General features: G+C 44.7%; 1 protein-coding gene across 1 annotated transcript in view; it reads left to right on the top strand.

Annotated features, from left to right (window-relative positions):
* The window catches only part of Fras1 (Fraser extracellular matrix complex subunit 1), a 400,690-nt gene extending 392,054 nt beyond the window's left edge, over window positions 1-8,636 (top strand). The window contains exons 71-74 of the mRNA XM_055594513.1: window positions 458-624; window positions 1,875-2,080; window positions 4,011-4,157; window positions 5,194-8,636. Coding sequence (XP_055450488.1) covers window positions 458-624; window positions 1,875-2,080; window positions 4,011-4,157; window positions 5,194-5,787 — 1,114 coding nt within the window. The 3' untranslated portion in view covers window positions 5,788-8,636. The remainder of the gene's footprint in view (window positions 1-457; window positions 625-1,874; window positions 2,081-4,010; window positions 4,158-5,193) is intronic.
* The last annotated feature ends 7,353 nt before the right edge of the window (window positions 8,637-15,989 follow it).

The raw sequence follows: 15,989 nt of genomic DNA, 5'->3' as shown, positions 1-15,989 counted from the left end.
CACACACACACACACACACACACACACACACACACACACACACACACATGTGACACTTTTAGGAAAAAGAGTACAACTAGTACCAACGAGTCCTAAGAACTAAATTACCCTGTTCAAAAGAGAGCATAAGGCTGAGGCCAGCTATGTGGTTCCCTTGGTAGGAGTGTTGGAGTGATCTCAGCCCTTTAGTTGCTGAGCGTGGTGGAGTACACGCCTTTTGTCCTAGCATATGGAAGGGAGGAGAAAGGAAGCATGAAAGCTGTCCTCAACTACAAAAGACCCTGTCTCAAAAACTAAAGATGAATAAAGGAGCTGAATATCCCCATGAAGACATTCAGTAAACGGTCAGCGCCTGCAACAAAGCTGCACGCGCCAACAAGAAGGGCGGGCAAAGAGGACAACTCAAATGCCTGTGTGAAACTGACCCTCATGCAGCTCTCATTTCTCCCACATCTAGGTTCCTGATACCCATCGCGTTCCAGCAGACCAACCGTCCGGTGCCAGTCGTGTATTCGCTCAACACCGAATTTCAGCTCTGTAATAACGAGAAGGTGTTCTTGATGGATCCCAGCACATCTGACATGTCGCTGGCCGAGATGGACTACAAAGGGGCCTTTTCCAAAGGTGGGTTGTTTCCTCGAAAGAAGTGGCTCTGCCTAAACAGCCGATCCCTCTAGTCAGCCCCTGGGCTGGCTGTGTATCTCAGTCAGCTAGCTCTTCGGGGAACATCCCCAAGGCTTCCATTCCAGGGCAGGCAAGGTAGAAGTAAGGAAAAGGTTCACATCCTTCTCAATTTATAAAACACATCTCAGTCTCAGCCCTCTAGTGATTGGCAGTGTGGCACCACGGGAAAGGACTGGTCTAGGGAGGAAGAGGATTGGCTTTTGCCATGCAGTTCTAGCGTGGGGGTCTAACGTGGGTAAGTTGTCTCAGCTCCGAACTGCCTGGAGAGATTGCAGTAGCATCCCTGTTGATTCCCAGCTTGTATTGTCAGCACGTGGGCCTCCCAGGCACAAGTTACTTGAGGGAATGATCATAGCACTCATCTTCTGGGCTCTTGGCAGAATTAAATAAGATGGTGTAAAGAACTTGAGACCATATGAGACACTTCCAAAAAAAAAAAAAAAAGTTCCCACGCTAGGATTCACGCCAACCCAATAATCAGCGTTTTTAAATGGAAGTTGTCTTGCGTAGACTAATATTCTTTCTTGTCTCCCTCTGCAAAATGTTCTGGCAAATGCTTGCTCATGTTTCAGGAGACAACTCAAAGATCATCTGTCTTGAAACCCTTCCACACCTCTCCTAAAGCAGATTCCATGTTAGCCCTGCCCTTCTTTAAGGACTTTCTGCTTTTACAGCAAGTGACACACAGTCTCGTGCATGCTATTTGATTGAGTCTCCAAGCCAAAGTACCCTCGCCCTGAATCCTTCCTTCACCTCTTGCAATTCTGATGACTTTTAGCACTTGGCCACCCAGTAACTAAGTTGCCTCAGCTAGAAGATTGTAAGCGCTCCATGCGTTTCATAGCACGAGAAAAATTTAGTACAGCAGGTAGAAAATACTGAAGTTGATAAATGTTATCAATAAATGTTATTAATCTCTTTGCTCTCATTTCTGTCCTCTCATTTGCATCTGCATACTGCTGCATCCCTTGTGCATACCTGAGTGGTTGGCATGTCATAAATGCTTCAGTAATAGTAATGAATTAGTAGAGTAATAAACGATGTGTGTTTCAGGGACAGGTGGAATCAGGGCTCTTCACAGAGAAGGTGCTTGTAGCTCTGAGGCAGTGTGCTAAATCCTCTCTGCCCTTGACGTGTCTTTCTTCTTAACCTCCAAGTCCAGTCGAGTTGATGTCTCCCTGTCTTTCCAGGTCAGATCTTGTATGGCCGAGTCCTCTGGAATCCAGAACAAAACCTTCATTCTGCTTACAAACTGCAGCTGGAGAAAGTCTACCTCTGTACTGGCAAGGATGGCTACGTGCCTTTCTTTGATCCTACTGGGACAATCTACAACGAAGGGCCACAGTACGGATGCATTCAGCCAAACAAGCATCTGAAGCACAGATTCCTGCTGCTGGTACGCTCTCCCTTATGTTAATGCCAAGGAGCAGACGGCGAGCCAACACCTCCGCTGCAAATCCTGACAAAAGCACAGTTTTTTTTCTTCTCTATATTTGTTTTTATTGTTCTTTCTCGCTGAACAGCTACCAACTACATTACCAGTTTGCTGGCCAGGGTGGGTGGTGAGACAGAGGAAACTCTAAGCCAGTGTTTCTTCAAGTCTGGCTCAAAGACCCTGATTGCCACTCTCACTCCTTCCGCCAGTCTACAAGGTTAAAATTGTTCTCCTAATACTAAAGTGTTGCTGCCTTTTTTGTCTTTTCGCACTCACATCCTCACCAGATTCCATGTTGTACTCGGGGGCTGGAGAGATGGCTCAGTGGTTAAGAAAATATACTACTCTTACAGAGGACTCAGCTTGATTCCCAGAGCTCACACCAGGAAGCTCCCCCCCCCCCCATGGATCTAATATCCTCCTCTGGCAAATGTCTTCTCCTTAAGCACTCAAATGCATGTGTACACACATACATGCATATACCATACACATCTGCATACACACACACACATGCATGAACACACTAACAAAATATTGAAGAAGGAGGAAGAAGAGGAGAAGAAAATGAAGAAAGAGGAAGAAGAGGAGGAGACTATCACCAAGATTTGAACAATACCCTGGGGAGGGTGATTTGGCCCAGTCACTGAAGTGCTTACCATGCAAGTATGAGGACCCGAGTTTGATCCTCAGAAACAGCGTAGAGAGTGGGCAGCTATCATCCCAGCACAGGGGAGATAGAGGCAAGAGCATCTCCATAGCTCACTGACCAGCCAGTCAAGGAGCTCCAATTTCAGTAAAACAAAACAAAACAAAAGGTGAAGAAGTAATTGAGAAGCACACCCATCATCATGACACACACAATACAAGTATGTCTATATAACATACAACTCTGTCATCTATCTATAAATCTATCTGTCTGTCTGTCTATCTATCTATCTATTTATCCATATCATCTATCTATCTATCCATTTATTGTCTATCTGTCCATTTATCATGTATCTGTCCATTTATCTATTATCTATCTATAACTTTCTACCTACCTATCATCTATCTATCTATCTATCATATATATGTACATATATATGTGTGTATGTATGTGTATATATATATATATATATATATATATAATTCTCCTCAATTACCTCAATTATAAAAAGTTATAAACAGATACCTCCTTTTCCCAACTATATAGCTGTATTTAAAGCTAGATTTTCTTCATATATTAGTTAAAATTACATAATTTAAAATATTTAAATTTTAAAATAACATAAAAAAGCTGACTGAATGCAAAAGCAGTAGAATCTCAACAGACCCATGTCTCTGGGGAAGGAGATGACTGTGAGTGTAGTTCACTAAAGAATATCTTACTTAGGCTAGCATGTAATGAACTTTTCATTGTAAACTTTAAATGAATTCATACAGGAGTATTTTATTTACTTGTTCAGATTTAATTTTTAACATAGTAAATATTGGTAGAAGAAAATCGCATAAATAAAAGTTCTTTGGGGTCTTTTGGTTTTTAACTGTGGCAAGGGTCCTAAGACCAAGGAGCTTGAGAACTGGTGGTCGGCTAGGAATGGCTGGCCTTCAGACAAGCAAAATAAATTCATCTTGTCAAGGGCTTCTCAGATGACTAACAACATTGAAACATCACACACACACACACACACACACACACACACACTTAAGTAAGTTGTGGCCTGTGACACACAGGTTAGATACAATCTACCCGAATCCTCCCTTAGTTGTGTCCAGAGCCAGCACTGACTGGGGGGAGAGACCTTCCTCAAGACACACAGTCCCCGCCCAACCCACAGAAGGAGGGGTGAACACCCTCCTCTTCTCACTATTGCCTTTCAAATGCCGTGTCTCCTCCTCCTTTTAATTCTAGGACCGCAGCCAGCCGGAGGTCACTGACAAGGTCTTCCACGATGTGGCCTTTGAAGCCCACTTTGCTTCCGAGTTGCCCGATTTCCACGTGGTCAGCAACATGCCGGGTGTGGATGGATTCATCCTCAAAGTAGATGCCCTCTATAAGGTGACTGACAGTTTCTTTTGATAACTTTCTTGCCAAGAGGCCTCTTTCGTTGTTATTAAACCTATCATTCATTCCCAAATGTTCCCCATCCCCACAAGACCAAAGCAAGGATAAAATTCTTGGATTTGCATCTGAGCATCTGTCACTGTCCATCAGTCCATGGGCTGCTCTGATTTTTTTTTTCCTTCTAAATTGCTACCTTTGGGGCTGTCTGCTGAACCAGCTGATTTCACAGACATATGGAAAACACTATACAAAGTCAAAAGAACAATTCCAGAGTTAGAGGGAAATAAATAATTAGCATCATGGGAGGGGGGAACCAAAAACCTAAGTTCTAGCAACAAGCATGGAACTTCCAAGAGCAAATTTTGCATTACATTTTTCTGTCTCCAAGTGGTTATCTCTGACCTTGGGTTTTAGAATGATCGCCACTCTTTTGAAGTTATTTCAAAGCCATGAAGCGTTCCCATATGGCCAGATGAGGGGGCAATAAAATACATTGATGATCCTCCACCAGGGAGTGATCCAGGCAGTGCTCAAGTTCAGCAAATTTTTATCCAGAATGTGTATGTTATGGTTAGAATTGTTTAGTGGGAGTTTGTTGAATGACTCCACTTTAACTGAAGTCCTCAGTAAACAGTAAGTTAGCAAAAGGAGCAATTAAGGGGCAAAGAGAATTAATGTGGTAGTTAACAGTATTATTTCACTGCTATTAATAAAGACCAGTAATTCATAAGCATTCACTTAGCTAAAGAGACCATGAAAAGTAAATTTATAGGTTATTCCACATGAGTAAGGATGTAGAAAAGAATGTGTATAGGTAACGTAAGACCACTCCAATCTGGAAATAAAACAGAATGCCTAACCCTTGATTCAGTTCCCTGTGTCCTAGAACACAGAACATCCATTGCTAATGTTTTAATTGCCAGAATTTCTCTGTCCAGTCCTATCATAGCAGATGTCTTTCTGTTCCCTGTGTTCTGGGATGCTCTCTGGATAACGTGTGTCTCGTCTCCCTGTCTCTCTCCTCCTGCAGGTGGAAGCAGGACACCAGTGGTATCTCCAGGTGATCTACATCATTGGCCCTGACAGCGTCTCAAGGCCCCGGGTCCAGCGCTCTCTCACAGCCTCTCTGAGACGCCACCCACGGGACCTTATGGACCCCAGTGGCTGGTTGGCCCTTGATGACTCTCTCATCTATGACAACGAAGGAGACCAAGTCAAAAACGGTACCAACATGAAGTCCCTGAATCTGGAGATGCAGGAGCCCATTGTAGCTGCTTCCCTGTCCCAAACTGGAGCCTCGATTGGCAGCGCCCTGGCTGCTATCATGCTTCTCCTTCTGCTGTTTCTGGTGGCCTGTTTCATCACCAGGAAATGCCAGAAACAAAAGAAGAAACAGCCTCCAGAGGACACTCTAGAGGAATACCCCCTGAATACCAAGGTGGATGTGGCCAAGAGAAACCCAGACAGGGTGGAGAAGAATGTCAACAGACAGTACTGTACCGTGCGCAATGTCAACATACTGAGTGACAGCGAGGGCTCCTATACATTCAAAGGTGCTAAAGTAAAAAAATTGAATCTGGAAGTCACAGTCCACAACAATTTACAAGATGGAACGGAAGTTTAATAGGAAGACCCATGTGTACTTTTTTTTTCCTAAAGTCATTTTTATAAAACGGGGAGAGATACTGGTATTTTTATAATCTTTCAGATTAAAAAGGGAAAACTAGCTTTGAGTGGCGGACAGCACACATTGCATGCATTGACTCGCAACTGAGCTACCTCGTGGGACAGAACCGCTGAGACCCCTAGAGTATCGGAGCAGAGCTAGGCCGGCAGGTCCCTGTGATGGCCGCAGTGGCTGCATGGGGAGACTCTGGCAGGCTGACCGCAGAAGTGTTTTAGAATTAGGACAGACGCTGAGCAATTAGCTTCGCTGATAGAATCGAGAAAGCTGGGCTCAGTGGGTAGCAAAGAGCTGAGAGCACACACAGAGCCTCCTTTGGTTTCTTCCTCTGTCCCCAGGTTTCTGCTGTGTGGGCTTTTCTGGACTTCTAGACAGCAGAACAAAGACTGCTGACACATAGATTCCATTAAAAAAAAAAAATTCTAATTGGCACAGCTTAGACATTTGTGCATTGTTTCCACTTACTGCCCTATGCACCCCGGCCTCGAGTCCTTTTTGGATGAGGATATCAACATGCTGGAGACTGGAGTTCATGTCTGTAGGTACTTCAAAGGAGGGACCCACGCCAGGGCAACGAGGAGTGCTGCAGAGTAGCACGGCCTTTGCGTGCCAGGATCCTTTTAGACGTCAGCCCCACGTCCCCAGGCTTCCTGTGGTGCCTCAGTGGAACGGGAGCTTGCTCGTGTTTTGGGTTTTTAATTCTCTTAGTGTTTCTGGAAAGAAAGTGAATCATTTGAAAAAGCAGATTTGCTCGAAGTTGGAATGAGACCAGTGTTAACAGATACACTTGGGGCCTGTTCGCTGTGTGTCGCCCAGCAGATAGAGGCACTGTCCCTGTGGCGATACTCCAGGGACTTCTCTTTGGGGGTTCTTTTCTGGTAGCTCAGGTGCTTAATTTCCCCACATCAGTCCACGACGATGCCACAGGACGTGGCTTTCACATAGCCTAGTGTTCAGATATCAACTTGAAGACCCTCTGTGTAGAATGCACACGGCTTGCCTTTGTTTTCTTTCTGTTTCTACCTTATCGGCAAAACCTTAAGTGTGCACGTTATGTTTTTAACCAGGGGCACAATTCCGTTAGCCAAAAGTGAATGCTGTTCCAGGGCAGGGCACAGCCTATCACCGAGCAAATATGGTAGCATCCACCTTGTGTAGTCTTTGTATGGGAAATGACCCTAACTCTTTGAGAACATTCCATACTCCTCCTAAAGTTGAGAAAGAACGAACCATGAACATTTTGCAGGCAGCTCTGCAAACCCCAAGCCCAAGAGCAGAGCCTCTGTATGTGCCACGCCTCTTCATTCTTCAGCAGTGCCTTACAAGCGCACCAGAAATGTTTGTGGAGTGAAAGAATGGCCGGTGTGTGGGGTGAGTGATGGGGGGGGTGATGCTGAGGGAGAGGAGGCAAGAGAGTACCCTAGCAGTATCACAGGGCATGTACAAATGGTCTCTCTTACATGTGGACTGTGAGAGAGCCCTCCACCCGGGAGGGGAGAAAGCACACTTTTAGGGGGTATGACAGACAACTGGAAGTTCTGAGGAGGCGAGACTAGAAAAGATTGAAGGAATGCGTGCTGGCACCCAAGAGCAGGAGATCTGGGGGAAAGCCAACCACACCTTTTGCGAGCAATGCAGTGCGTTTAGGGGAGGGGAGGTTGGCTGAGCCCAGAAATTCCTGGCTGGTCAGGTGCTACCACAGACCAGCTTGCCTAATTCAGGGCAGAAATCCAGGAATGGCCTCCAGAATCTGGGATCGATACCCACCACATTTGGCAAAGCTGACAGGCCAGGCACTGAAGGAATCTCCAAGACAGCCTTGAGGGCTAGAGCAAGGACAGGACAGAGAGCCACTCACGTGTAGAGCAGCTTCCCACCCAGCCCGTTCCTGGTCACACCTTCTGCTGCCAGGATGACCACACAGTAGAGCAGTGACTTTCTATGGGCTCCTCGCACACACGTGTACCCCCAGTGGGACACATACATGTGAAGAGGTGACAGAAAGTGGGCAATGACAGAGACGTCAAGCCTGTTTGGACCTGCCCATGGCGAGCTCTTGGTGAGAGAAAAGCCCTTGAAAAAGCCTGGCCTCCCCGTCTCGCCGCTGTAGACTCTTCATTAGAACCCCGCCCTTCTCTGGTGGATGCCCACTCCGTAAGCAGGAAGTGTTAAGAGATATATAGCTGAGATTTGCCCCACTGGTGTCTGAATTGTTCATTTCATTACATCTTTGGGCTTGGATAATTGGATGAGTAATGTAGAGTCTATTTCGGTGAAAGCTCTGCTTTCAGCATTTCTTACTTATTCACTAATGCCTTTGTGTGTGTTTTACTAACCTTTGATATCACACCTGCAGGTGAGAGGGAGCAGAAAATCCCTCAGCAGGGTGGCTCCTTGCTGCCAGGTGCTGGCTCTGAAGGTCAAAAGAAGTCATTGTCTGCACCATTTTTCTGCCTTGCCTGCTCCTTTGTTGTACCAGGGTCTTTGGAAAGGCCCTGCAGGTTCCTGTTGTTGGATGGGAAATTGTGTGGGGAAAGTGTTTGCACAGTCTTAACAATAAGCACTCTCACTCTCCTGTGGGTATTTGTGATTCCTGGTTATTTCTCACCCGCTCAGACTGAGGAAAACATTTGTGGTGCTGTCAACCTGAGTTCTTGACCCTCAGATGATTTTTGTATTTCCAGTATGAATTTGTGTGTTATGAATTTCTGATTTCTCCAATAGCATATGCCACTATATGAATTTGTATCAATAATAAATGACAGCCTTGTTGTCTTTTGTTTGCTGTACTCTGTTCTTTTTCCATTATTCATCTCATTAGCGTAGATGCTGCACTGAGCTGGTACATCTGCAACTTGAGGCTTTTTTTTAAAGAGCAAAACTACACTAGTATTGAATCTGAACCATATTAACCATGCTAAGAACAAGATGCTGAATAAATTCATATTCTCAGACCTAGCTTTGCTTTTGCAATCAGAACAAAGAGAAACAATCTAATTTCCATGTGAATACGATGGGATGGAGACTGTCATCAAGCCTCAAGCTCCCTGATGCTTATGTGTAAGGATGCTTATGACCTCTTTGTGGCACAAGCAAAGGCTGAGTAGCCCTAACACCTGGGAGATGATCATATCTTCAAACAAGAGTTTACCGGCTTGTGAAGGACAGGACGCAGTGGCAGAGGCAGAGCAGAAGAATGGGACTGAGCCCAAGCAATTTTGGCATTCTGCAAGCCTGTGCATTTGTGTGTCTTTACCCTCTGATAATAGGAAAAATGGCCAAGGACAGTGGCCAGCATGGCTCTGTTGGCGCATTTGCAAACTCAGCAAGCCCTGAAAACCCAGCATGCTTTCATAAAAATTGGGGGAGGGTAGCCATCCACATCCAAGCTCCTACATTCCCAAAGACCCTGGGGCCTAATGCAATCATCAGATCCTCTCTGTGTCCCTTTGTTGCCCTTTGCCTAACAGCAGACTCAGCCTTGGGGTATGTTTCCCTAGAGCACACGCAGGGACAGTTCCAAAATCTAGGTTCTACACTTTTAAGGTTGGCTGCAAAAATGCTTCTGACACTTGAAATTTCATGCCCATAAAATTTAGGAATTTTGAGCGGCAGAACAGTCATTTTCATGTAGGATTTAAACCATCTCACAGGATTTTTTAAATTGAAAACTGAGGAAGGAAATCCAGAATATGTTACTATGTTCAGCCACATGAAACAAGGGTTTTATATGTCATGAGGAATCTACAATATAGTTTTGTATGCCTCCACTTAAGATCAAGATACCAGAATGTCTTTTATAGATACTTTCCCAAAATGAGTCAGGGAGAGTTCTCACAAAAGTCTGCCAGAATGGTGTGGATTTAATGGCCTGGTCACAGTCTAGGGACAATGTCAAATGATGTACTGAGTTTGTCTGGCAAACAACCAAGTACAGTGAACCCTGTTATAATTACTGCCTCATCCCCATAACTCTAAGGCGAGAGCCCTAGATAATTTCCTTTAAAAATTCCAAAATGAACACCGGAATTTCAAAGCCCTAACGAGCAGAACTTGAGTTTGTTATTATTGGCCTCAGCTTCCCATATATCCTGATTGGAGGCTTGGCCTGAAGGGGTCCCGGTTGACATAATATAATACGTCAGAACCATGCTGCGAGCCCTTCTTTAGAAGCTGCCAGGAGTTTCATCCTCACATCTGTTTTGGTTTAAAGCTATCAGATTCTAGAACCAGTCAGCATGTGATAAAAGTTTATTAGGGTCCAGCCTTGGGGACAATTTCCAAAAGTTGTTTGAAATGAATTCCAAGATATTCCCACTGAGAAATGTTCTTACAAAAAAAAAAAAAAAAGAAAGAAAAGAAAAGAAAGAAAAAGAAAAGAAAAGAAACAATGCTTGGTACCCATAGACGCTGGAGACTGCCAGGCATCCAGTGTCCTGGCTTCTGCCGCTGTGACCAGGCACGTGGAGCCACTGAAGTGAGAGAAGCTTCAGGTGTCAGCCCTCTGCCATCCCCACCCCCGCCCTGCCTTGTTGTGGTTTCCTTCTTAGCCACAGGACTTCTAGGACAGTCTGTCCTCCACAGCTTCTGTTCATAGAGGTTCTCCCTCCCGTGTGGAGACAGCAATGACTTCATGCTGTTCCTAGTTCTCGGGGACATCGTGATGCCTGGGGAACATGGTGACATTCGCCAGGCTTCTGTACACAGCCTCTAAATTAAGCTCTTACGCTGAGACCCGCTGGGTATACTATCTCCCTACTGTTTAAACTCCGATAGTCTTTAAACTCGGGGACATTCACTATGGTTTGTTTTTATTTTAACATAAAGCGCAAACACTTGATCTCAAAACAACTATCTATTTTAAATTTGCCTTTCTGCTTAATATTCAACAACTGGCTCGCTGAGTTGAAGTCTTACAAGCAGCGTCTATAGGCTTTTGTTAGGATGTATTCCAACCAACCACCATCATTTCTCTAAACACAGAACGGAAAGGAAATGAATAAGAGTGCAATTCCGGGCCATACTTTTACCACTCAAGTACAATAGGTGTAAGCAACCTCAAGAGCACAGTAACATTAGCAAGTGATGTCTTCTAAATAGCTCCCTATTTCCAGTGCTAGGGCCTGAACCCTTACCCACAGGCAAGCACTGCAATCCCAGAACTATTTTGAACACCTGTTTCCTTTGTTTTCCACTTAGTGCATTCAACTGTTATCGATTTAGGTTTTACTTATATTTTAAAATAGTGATTCTTTGAGGACATCGTCCATTGTATTTTGATCATATTGACCAACATTCCCCAACACTGGACAGGTCCACCCCCTTCATTCCATACACACCCAACTTTGTGATTTTTTTTTTCATACCCAACACATCCATTTGGTTCTGCCTATATAGTCTCAAATGTGCGTCCATCCGGTGGAGTACGGGGCCACATTCTTTAAGAAAACGGACTCTCCCAGAAGCTATCAGTTACCAATAGCTCCTTAGGCAGAAGAGAAACTCTTGCCTAATTTCCCTTTACGTGCTGTAGTTTTGCCTCGTTTGAGCTTAAACATGTCTTGTGGATGCTGTCATAACTGCTGTGAGTCCATATGTGCCACTGTCTTTTGGGGGCCAAGAAAACACTCTTTCATTTTTCCCGTCCACCACCTCCAGCTATACTTTCTTGCTGCCTCTTCTTCAACCATCTCTGAGTCCAACTTCTGATTCTCTGCACAACCTCTGATTCTCTGCATTTTTACCAGCGTCTTTGTGTTGATCAGGATCCGCTGCAAAAAGAAGTTTCTCTAATGAGGTTGAGAAATGCACTAATCTGTGAGAAAGTGATGGTTTGAATGCTTGGTCCCCAGCTGGTGGAACTGTTTGGGAAGGATTAAGTGGTATGGCCTTGCTGGAGGAGGTGTGTCGCTGGGGAAAGGCTTTGAGGTGTCAAAAGACTCATTCCCAGTGTCTCTCTGCCTCCTGCTTGTGGCTCAAGATGTGAGATCTTGGTTACTGCTCCAACCATGCCTGCCTGCCTGCTGCCATGCTCCCCACTGATGGGCCTGGACTATAAACCTCTAAAACCAAAAGCCCCAAGTAAACTAACCCTTCTATGGGTTGCTTCGGCCATGGCGTCTAAGCATAGCAATAGAAAACTAAGACAATGTATAACAATGCGTTATTAGGAACTGGCTTAATACTAGGCCTCTTTAGCAGACAGAGTCGCATATACGCTAGGTTCCGCCCCTAACACCTAAGATCTGTCTAGCCACACAGCATTCAGCCCTGATAACATGGGTTCCATCCTGAGAGCAGGTCTCAAATTCGATTAAAAAAAAAAAAAAAGAAGTAGTTGGCTACTCTGATGACATTCATGCCGATATTACACTAGTGGGAGTCTCTTGGCAGCCTGGTTTTGGTTGTAGCTTGTAGGGTTCACGTATCGATATGAGGGAGGGCACGACATCCAAATTGTTATTTAAAAAGTCATATGAAAAAGTGTTACTGTGTTTGCAGCTGCTCTTGCACTGCCACCACAGAAAGGAAGGCAGGCAGGAGGGAGGGAGGGAAAGAAGACTCCCGTGGCAGAAGCTCCCTAAATTACAAATAGAATCCTATGTGAAGAGTTTAAATGAAGTTACCCAGCAAGATGACAACAACGTCCCTCTAAGATAGCACAGACTAACGAATAAAAGCTCAGTGCCGAAAACAGGTTACCTCTTTTGGAATTGTTGACTACTAAGGTCCCAAAGAGTACAGACTGTTTGCCGTTGCTCTTGGTTACCCTCCAGAACTTGATAGTAAAGCCTCCTATTGCTGAAGACACATGGGTGTGAGCCACAGAACATGGAAGAGTCAGGCTGGTGCCAGTCTGGAAGCTTCAACCCTACAGGCTACCTTTCATGGTCCTGAGAGGTCCTATGCATGCTACCAGAGGAGAAAAGCAATCATCAGTCTTATGTATTTGAAATGGGGTTTCCCTGTATAGCTCATATCAGTCTCAAACGTTGAGGCTCAAACCATCCTCCTGCCTTATCCTCCCTCGTATGTGAGACCACAAACACATACCATTGTGCCAGGCCTTGACTTAATCTTTTAATCACTGCTGTGTTTAAAACTAACTCTGGCATTCTTGAAATGCAGCCACTGATTTTACATACTTCCCACATACAATAGCACAGAATAAACACTCTCAATCCAAAAAAATAGGAATGACATTGTAGCACAGAAGGATCACACCAAAGCAAGAGAGAAACCCAGCATGGCAAATACCAAAAAAATATCCTACAACTCCATGTCTGATGTCTGGGGCTCATGTTAAAATCATCTTGTCTCCAAAGAGCCTAGGTAGTGCCACCTCTCCAGCTATACTGCCTGTAACACACACTGCTTTCCTCTTGGGCCAGCTCTATTCTGTTTCTGCAGTGGCCTCTTGGGTCTTTTTGCAGAGACTCTGACCTCATCACACATTGCCCGACCTCAGGAGTTCCCTGGAATCATGGTACAAGACTTGTATGACTTCCTTAGCATTGCTTCTTTCATGCCTGCAAAACCAGGACCTTGTGACAAATTCTGATAAATTCTGCTGCCAGGTCAAGATAGATACTGGCACCTTTTAGGCACTGGCCTTTGTTTACTGGTCCTGGGGAAGTAACTTCCTTCTGTCATAGCGAGAAGTCCCTCCAGGGACGGTTTCAATTTAGCCTCTCTCTCCCCGAAGATCTGGACGAGCATAGTGTTCTGTAGACATTACACAGCCCGAATGTTTTCCTCCCTTAAAACTTCCTCCAACAAACTAGCCCATTCCCTTTAATCCAGCCTTGCCCACATTCTGGAAACAGGCTGGATGCAGCCAGGTTCTTTGCCAGAACATCACAGGAGTGTTCCCTTGCCCAGCACCTTAATAAAGTCCTTGGTGCCTGCTGAAGCCTCAGGAGCAGGATGCTGCTGTCCACATTTCCCTCAGCCCTGTCTTCTGAGTTCCCGTCACAATGGTCCAGGAAATTCTCTAGGAGTTCTGGGGCCACAGCTGCAAACCCTTCCACATCACTACAGCAAGACATTCCCCAAAGCCTAGGAACCACATGGTCAGGTTTATCTCAGCAATGACACCACTTTCTATATTCCTTACTTTTCTGACAATTAGCAGCCTGAGGGAGGTAGAGCTCATTGTGGCTCTGTAGCATCTGCAGCCCTGGAGCAGAAGGAAATTCATACTGGCGCTCAGCTTGCTTTCTCCTCTTCACTTGTAGCTTGTAGCTCAGTGTGAGGAATATGTTGATCTGCATTTAAGGAGGATCCTCACACTTCAGTTAAACATTCTTCCAAAGATATACCTAGATGTTTGTTTCTTAGGCGACTGATTAATCTAGATCCTGTCAGGTTGACAATCAATACTGTGGTAGTTTGAATAGGTATGTACCCCCATGTGCTATGTATTTGAATGCTTGGCCCACAGGGAGTGGCACTATTAGGGAACGTGGCCTTGTTGGAGTAGGTGTGGATTTGTTGGGGGAAGTGTGTCACTGTGGGGGGGGGGGGGCTTTGAAGTCTCTTATGCCCCATGTGGAATTCCAATCTCCTCTGGCTGCCTTCAGAACAAGATGTAGAATGCTTACCTCCTCCATCGCCATGTCTGTCTGATCACTACCATGCTTCTGGCCATGACAATAATGGAATGAACCTCTGAAATTGTAAGCCAGACCCAATTGAATGCTTTCCTTTATAAGAGTTGCCTTGGTCATGGTGTCTCTTCACAGCAATGGAAACCTTAACTAAGACAGATAGTAACCATCATAGGTAAGTCTTAGATCCTGCCTGGCAGAAATAAGTAGGACATGGAGATTTCTCATGTCTCCCCTGTCCCTACAATTCACGTCACCTCCTGTTATCAACATACCCACCAAACTGGCATATTTCACATTAACGTAAACATATTTTCCCCAGAATGCGTAGTTTTCTTAGGGTTTACTCTTGGCACCGTATCATCTGTGTTTTCACGTGTATAATGTCATTTATCCATTATTAGAGTATCATACTACATGGTTTTATTGCTTTAAAAGTTCTTAGTGCTCTACCTATTCATACCTTCCTTCTCCACACCTCTTGGCAACCACTGATCTCCGTAGTTCTGCCTATCCCAGGATGCCATAGAGAAGGAATCACACAGCATAGCATATACCTTTTCCAAACTGGCTTCTTCACATAATAATATCCATTTGAGGTGCCTCCATGGCTTGATCGCTCATCTGCTTTCAGCCCTGAATAAAATTCCAATATGTGATGTAGCACAGTTAATGTCCGTCCACTACTGAAAGACATCTTGATTGCTTTCATGTCTCAGCAGCTACGAATAAAGCTGGCATAAATCTACACGTGTAGTTGGTATTGAGCTCATAGGTTCCATGGTATTTGGAGAACACCAATAAGTGCAATAATTCCTGGGTTGAATAATAAGAATATATTTAGTTTTGTAAGAGCCAACTAAGTTATCTTCCGTATGGCTGGAACACTTTTTTATTTGTTCCATGTGGTCAAGCTTGTTGTTAATAGTACTATGACCTTGGCAATTTGATTTTAAGTTTTCAGACCTGACAAGACCACCCACAGGGACCAGTGGCTAAAGGCACCTGCCTCTAAGCCTAACTACCTGAGCTCACGTGCCAATGCATGCATACACACACACTCCGTCTGAACTCACACGGCATGTGTTCTCACAAGCATACACACACACACACACACACACACACACACACACAAATGTAAAAAAAAATGTTAAGAGCTAACAAATAGTATTTTATGGTACTGCTACATCAATATTTGGAGCTCGTATAAAATCATATATGAGAGAGTCTATAACTATGCCCCAATACAGGAAACATGAGATTCTTGATTCAGTCCTTCACTGAGGTAGAGTAACATCAGGCTAGTCTACTGCTGACCACTGTCCCTTGGCTCATGGGTCAATCACCTGCTCACTCAACTTGTCTATGCTTGTTTCCTCTTCTGTACCTTTATGTTTTGTTTTGTTCTTGCTGGAGGTGGTGGTGATGGTGGTGGTGGTGGTGGTGATGATAATGGCGGTGGTGATGATGGTGGCTGTGTTTGTGATACATATGTATGTATTCATAAGTGTGTGTTATTCGTTTGTTGTGCCT

Source organism: Psammomys obesus, unplaced genomic scaffold (genome assembly GCF_907164565.1).
Source record: "Psammomys obesus unplaced genomic scaffold, mPsaObe1.curated_primary_1811, whole genome shotgun sequence".
Taxonomy (NCBI): Eukaryota; Metazoa; Chordata; class Mammalia; order Rodentia; family Muridae; genus Psammomys; species Psammomys obesus.
Note: the sequence above shows the minus strand (reverse complement) of the source record. Positions and strands in the feature narration are given on the sequence as shown.